Below are 7,262 nucleotides of genomic sequence, written 5' to 3'. Positions count from 1 at the left end.
TATTTACTTTACATACACAATAGTTTAGCATTTATATGAAGGACTGCTGAAATGAGACATTCAGTTTTCCATTTTCATTTATAATCCACATGATAATCCACTACAGCTGCACACGGACAGTTTGTATTATACAGATGAAGCTTTTTACAATAACATTTCTTTTGTTTTTGAATGGTGACGTAAATTTCCAATCTCTTATAGCAACTTTTGCAGTGATTATTCCACTCAAGTTCAACCCATGTTGACAGCTGCAGGGTTTTTGGGCTCTGCAATATTTAAATATACATTACACTCAAATTCAATAAAGCACTTACAAACTGTTTTCATTTATCCAGACTTCACTCTGGGAAACTGAAGCAGGCATTCAGGGGCACATTCATGAATCATGTCATAAAGCTTGATAGATGCACAACTGCAAGTCTTTTTCAGGTGTGTTTAGAAAAGCTTCAAGGTCGTATGTGACTGCTGAGTGAACAGTTAGCTTTTCAGTAGTAAATAAGACATGCACTTTGACAGTTTCAGTACAATAGCGTGCCTGTTTTTCTACAATCCCTCCACTAAAGACAGGTGACGAATGCAGTGGCTTAGAACTGTCTTTTTCAACAGAATACCTTTGTGCCGACAATATGTCCCCTTCACATAACCTCCGTATTTTTCAGCCTGAAAAAGTGGTCTCATCCTTGATTTTCCCTTCTCCATCCTCTGCCTCAGCTTCAACAACAGCAGCTCCGTTGCTGAGGGGTGCATCGCTTAGGGTGCTGCGGAGTGTCACTCGGGTGACACTGAGAGAGTGTTTTCTAGGATTTTTGTGATGTTGCCGATGGCACATGACCTCCTTGAACATTTCTCTAAAGCGTGTGGACATGAGGTTGTACAGAATTGGGTTGACTGCTGAGCTGAGGTAGAAAAATACTCCAGAGATGATGTGCACATACTCAAATATTTCCCGGTAGTTGTCAGTCCAGTCATTGATGAAACTCCACATGAGGCGGTCAGTGTGAAATGGGGCCCAGCATATCCCAAAAACAACCACTAAAACAACTGTAAGACAGTAAGAGAGACAAGGACACCATGAGTCACGTGTGGTGAGGATCTCAAAGCAACACATAGATAAACGCTGCCAGCATGTTCTGTCTACTATCAATCAAACTCTCTCTTCGAAGGTTTCCTCAATGAAGCAGTATGTCATTGTTTATTCTGAACTCCGAGCTTTTTATTCAGTCTGGTATATTAGGATCAAAGGCGTTCACGACTGGAAAGTGTGCCTTTTACATTTGTGTAGATCCCAGTGCTCCTCCTGAACCGCCCCTTGGTTTTAGAGAGACTCTCACCAAAGCTTAACAGAAGGATTAAAACGCCATCTTGACTTGATATCATCATAATCCAAAAAGAGAATGAAGACAAAGGAAATTTTTATAACAATCTCAGATTTTTACCTCTTTCACTGCAGTTTTAGAGTTATTTGGTATCCTGAAATGAACATAATTCAGCCGTTCCTAAGTGTGGGATTTAGCACAATTTAGTGGTGAAACTCCAGGTGCAACTTACTGAATTACCCCTCAGTCTCATTTACCATTTAAGCCTGAAAGAAACTTTATGGTGGCAGGTAAAACATGAAAAAACCTTTTTTTGTTAATTCTAGGATTATTACATGGCATTAAAAACAAACAAACAAACAAAAAAAAACAACAACAAAAAACAAAGAAAAAAAAGGTTTGCTTCTACAAATGCAAAAAACATAACACTTACTGTAAATTCCAATCAGTGTGGAGTGCTGCAGCATTATTGCAATTAACTTGTTGCAAAATAATAAACACAAATGATGGAGGCTAAACTTTGTGAAGAAACATAGAACAGATAGACAAATAGGAACAAAACAAGAAGATATTGGAGAAAAAAGATGACGACTAAAAAAAACACTATGATAGAACTCGGGCACAAACCAAGACTAAACCTTCTATGAGTGGATTACTGTGTGTTTTTGAACCTGTGGTGTGGAACTTGCAAGGCGGCTGCAGTTGGAGTCCTGCAGCTTCACCTTGAAGATGAGACATAGCCTGGATATAAATTTAAATATTAACCCATGTCTACATAGAGATGAGTTTAGCTGTATCCACCAACGTTATTTCATTGTTTGGATTTTCGATTAAAAGTAATTGAGGTTTGGGGAGTCAGAAAATACAATTTTTTAAAAACTGGATCCCAAGGTGAATAAATCTAAAAACATCACCATTTAGTGTCAGAATTTACAACCCATATAAATCTTACCTGAACTGGTGTTACCATAACCCGTTCGGCAGCTACAACAATGGCAGATTACAGTGTTGCGTTAATGCATGCAGAGGCCTTTGTGTGGTGGAATTTAATGCTCAAGATAAAATCTTGAGTGGTGGCTTCAGCAAAACAGTCAGGACACAAGGTATGCCTAAGCAGCGGCAGCAGCAGCAGCAGCAGCAGCAGCAGCATATGACGGTTTTATGAATTAGAATGTGAGCATTCTTTGTTTTTACATTGGACCAAAGGGGATCAAAGGGAGAGAGGTTTTTGCATGTGTTTTGTTGTATTTTAAGTGTTATCATTTGGTTGTTTGTTTTAATTCCATGCATGGTAGTTTGGTTTGCAACACTGCCCTGAGTCTCCTTAACAATATAGTATTGTCTTATTTTATTTCTTTTGTTTGGTCCATTTCTTTGGTCTAAAATCTATCAACAGAGAAATGCTGTCCACCCTCTTTATATGTCCAACATCCAGACCATTAAAGTTTTAAAAAGATTTTATTCTGTTTATATTTAAAATTATTTATAGTGGTCTCTTGTTCCATTTCATTCTGGTGTTTTCCTGGGTTAAAGAGCACATGTTTGAGGATTTTGTGGTATTGACAATCATTACCAGTGATACAGTATATAGGTATACTTTGAAAAGGATAATCATTGTACATTGAAAAAAAAACATGCATATCAACATCAAGGTGAGTGAAAGTAAAATTTCTGTTCCTTCCTAATCTTTAAATACACACCAATTCTAATTAGTAAACTACAATGTAGTATCATGGAGAAATCATTTATTCGTCTAATTATGTTATTGTCTATCAGAAAACATGGTGAGGCATATCGAAAGAAAGCTCTAAGTCAATAGTCATATTAGCACACCTTTATAATAATATAGGACACCTTTTTCAGAGTCTTTAAAGCTCATCTAAAATGAAATGCTGAGTAAAAGGTTTTGGAAGTTGTAAAGCAAATGATGCAAAATGGAATGGTTCCTCAGAACCATTGTCTCTTGTATGACCTCCAACTTCCCACTTCCAACCTAAATATATCAGCACTTTGATGTTCTTCAGGAAGAGCTAACCCCCTGCTCCTCTGTATAATTTCCCATTGAAGTCTGTTGGTCAATAAAATCCCAAAGTATGGTTTTGTAGGTGTGTCTCTTCCTGCTAGGCCCTTGTCCCACCATTTTCTCTACATTAGCAGAGTTATACGCATGGCAAAAACCCATAAAAGAATAGTTTGTTCAGTGAACACAAATAATCCACAACCTAACACTAACCTTACTTCCTTGGACAAGGAGGAAATTATGTCAAATGAGAAATATAATAAATTTGATGGTAATATTGGGCATGATGGAGTCCTACAACCTTTGAAAAGATGCTCAAAGATTCTATAATGCAAAAAGGACTAAAGCGCACTGTTGTTGGAATTTAAAGTTACTCAAAGATGCATACCACTGAGCATTACAATGAGCAGTGCTGCATTCAAGGGGCTAACATCAGAGACTGCTTTGTAAGATTTATGTGTCGTGGCGTGGATGTGCTTGCTGGGAAGCGAGAAACCGCTTTCAGCACGAGGCTTTGGGACTTGAACATTTATGGAGAGCTGTTGCCTGCATAAGATATGGGATAGGCTCCAGAGAATGTGCCTTCATGTGAATGGTGTCTTGCTGATGCTGACACAGCCATCCATTACTTCCATTTACCAAACTGATATTGGAGTGTTTTTTAAGCATCAGCTTGGGTGGATAGGTAAACCTGCTAAGATCCTTAAATTGTATGATCAGTTGGTGACTGCTGGATGGCATGTCTCCACGCTAAAATTAATATGAATTTAGGTACTTCCTCCTTTGTCATCTATTTGTTCTAAAGGACCATACTGACTTGTAAAATATCTGTTTTAATTTTTTTTTTATAAATTCTTCAGCTATTGTTGAGAAGCAAAAGCACTGGCAGACATAAACATACAACTAAAATCTGTGTAAGTGTGCTCATCAGCATGCATATGTTATTTTCTTACCTGTGAGAAATGCAGATAAGAGAACAAGGATGAAAGGCAGGATCTTTGTGAAAACTATATAAGTTGGTTTTAAGAAGAGCTTTCCTCTTTGAAAGATTGATAAATTAGGCCCATTACACACAGATCTTAAATGGATTGTTGTTACCAAAACTTACTGAACTTGCAATTGCTTAGAATAATTTAGATGACACTCAAAAGTTGAACCTTTGATAAAGGTTTTGAAGCAGATTTCAATTATATGGTGAAATGTGCAGACTTATGATTGGCATTCCTCTCTGAAAGCCTCTTTTCCGGTTTTACTCTGAGATTGGCTTTGAAGAAACTAATTTTATCCTGAGGTATGAGGAAAATGCTGAAAGCTTCAATTCAGTTATGCCCAACAAGCAAATGTCAATGCATTTACACCTCAATGGAGCTAGTTTATCATAGTAGAGCATTTATTTTCATTCAGACTCATCACTGTGCACCAACTCCAGTTTTTTAAAAAGATCTACTTTTCCATTTATCCCAGTTCTACTTGCAAGACAGTGCTTCTTTGTGGAACACCACATAGGGGGTTACTGTAAGTGATAATGATTTGTGCTACAAAGTGACTACTGCTTAGGCTGTTTATTTAAAGGTCTGTGCTTTAGGCTGCTTATATAGACTATTTATCTCATATCAGCACTGTCAACACAGGCTGTTATGAGGCAAAAGTGGAAATTTGTGCGTCAAAGTTCAGAGTGGGACCCATTTCACAGTATCAGCAGTTAATCTTCAAGAGTTAATTTAACCTTTTCAAGCAAATCCTCCTGACAGAGGCAGTTGTAATGACAGGCTTGGGAACAAATTTAATTGATTTCATTGTTGCTGTGACCAGACCTTCATGACAGAAATCAATGGAATTCTAAACAAAAGCATAAAGCATAACACAAGCAGCTAAAACAGTAAAGCAGCAACATGCTTGATACTGTTTCTGATTACAGTAAACCACTTTGTCTGCACTTGTAATTAATCTGTTAAAGCACTATGCTGCAACATCTTCTGTTAACATGGACATAATGTCAATGGTATGTGCGTATTATGTTGACTTGATGCTGAGATGGACAGATACAGACCAGAAACTCCTAAATAAATTGAGCAAAAAGGCTTTAACTAGCTGTGTGAGCCACGTAAATAGTATCTGTTAGATCATCCTTTTTCATGAGGGAAGGCAAAAGTATTGCAGGGTAACAGAAAAGCTAAAAATCTGTAGGTCCCCTAGAGGTTACCGTAGTTTTCAGGAATTCAAACTGAGTTAAGAAAGAAACAAAGAAGTAACATTTTAAACTGGTTGTTATACTCACACAGCATTTTGGTGACCTGCCGGCGCCGTGCCTTCTGCTGCTGTGTGCGGATGTTACAGAAGCTGTCCTGTCCGAAACCAGACTTGGCTTCTAGCGTCTGCCGCATCTTTTCCCGTTTCAACTGGAGCCCGATGAGCAAGTAGAGAATGCTGATTGTGAGCATGGGCAGAATAAAAAACAGGAAGGTGGTCAGCTGGATGGTCAGGTTATAAATCCAGCGGGGTTTCACCAGGGTACAGATGGCTGAGTCAGGAATTTCCACATTGACGTTCCCAGCAGGGCCAGTGGAGTGAATGTGAAGGATGACGATTCCATGCAGACTTGTGTTTGGTACAGCGCACAACACCGACACACCCCACACTGTGAGAATAACCCGCTTGGCATGGGTACGTGTTACAACATATTTTGCACGCAGTGGGTGTACCACAGCAATGTACCTCTCGATGCTCAATGCTGTTACATTGAGAATGGACGCCAAGCAGACCGTCTCAAATAAGAAGGTTTTGAAGTAGCAGCCTTCCTTCCCCAGGAGAAAAGGGTAGTTTTGCCACAGCTCGTACAGCTCTAAAGGCATGCCAAGCAGTAGCACCAACAAGTCAGACACTGCCAAGCTAAACAAGTAGTAGTTTGTTGGGGTCCACATGACCTTGTTCCGTGCAATGACAGTGCAGGTCAGCACATTCCCCACAACACCAACCAAGAAGATGACCAGATAGGTGAGGCAGACGGGGAGGAACACAGATGATCGACGAGGACCCAGATATTTTTCCAGATATCCTTCCTCTGTTAGACAAGCATCATCTGGATTGATGTGGCTGCTGTTCATGCCAGAGGTCACATTGACACACTTTTGTTCTGGCAGACAAAGCCACTCTTCTTTTTCAGCCATAAGACTGAAAGAACAGTTGATAGCTGACATCATGCCTAAAATAAATGAACAAAATAAATAAGAAAACAGCTTTTAGCACTAGATTGCAGTGACAATATTTTACAATATAAAACAAAGCAGGAATAATCCATTGGAATCAGCCAAACCATGAACTATTCTGAGAAAACATTAGTCATTAGCTTTAATCTGATTCAGTAGCCTCTCTCTCTCTCTCTCTCTCTCTCTCTCTCTCACTCACTCTCTCTCTCTCTCTCTCTCTATATATATATATATATATATATATATATATATAATATATGATGCATTGAGATGTTATTTAGTAGCTGCTCAGACTGCATCACTTGGTGATAATGGTGGACTAATGATAAATCACAACTAAATGCATACTTGTCCTCTTAGTCCTTATAAATATGCTTGGATGGCAGTAAAGACTAAATGATAATGAAAAAAAAAAAAAAACAAAAAAAAAAAACAGACTATAATTTACCATGAATAAACGTTTATATTATCACTGCAACTGTGTGCATATCATCAGTCTTCAGTAAACAGGGAGGGAATTGTTTCGCAACTTGACGTTCATCTATAATATTTCCTCACAAATGCCCCAAATTCTGTATTAGATTATTACTGTCGTTACTGCTAAAGGGTTAAAAGTGAACTTCAGACAGTGATTGACTCAGTTAGTTTCAATTTCCATCTGGTAGCTGCCTGAGGTGAACTCACATTTTTCTAATGTTTTGTGTGTATATCAGCGAACTA

General features: G+C 38.4%; 1 protein-coding gene across 1 annotated transcript; it reads right to left on the bottom strand.

Moving 5' to 3' along the window:
• Positions 1–563: 563 nt before the first annotated feature.
• Positions 564–6,535, bottom strand: nmur1a (neuromedin U receptor 1a). The gene is made up of 2 exons (XM_042006591.1): positions 5,615–6,535; positions 564–1,041 (listed from the first exon to the last, which is right to left on the bottom strand). The coding sequence occupies exons 1-2, from the start codon at positions 6,531–6,533 to the stop codon at positions 656–658; spliced, it is 1,305 nt and encodes a 434-aa protein (XP_041862525.1). The 5' UTR covers positions 6,534–6,535; the 3' UTR covers positions 564–655.
• Positions 6,536–7,262: the final 727 nt, after the last annotated feature.

Source organism: Melanotaenia boesemani, chromosome 14, assembly GCF_017639745.1.
Source record: "Melanotaenia boesemani isolate fMelBoe1 chromosome 14, fMelBoe1.pri, whole genome shotgun sequence".
Classification (NCBI taxonomy): Eukaryota; Metazoa; Chordata; class Actinopteri; order Atheriniformes; family Melanotaeniidae; genus Melanotaenia; species Melanotaenia boesemani.
Note: the sequence above shows the minus strand (reverse complement) of the source record. Positions and strands in the feature narration are given on the sequence as shown.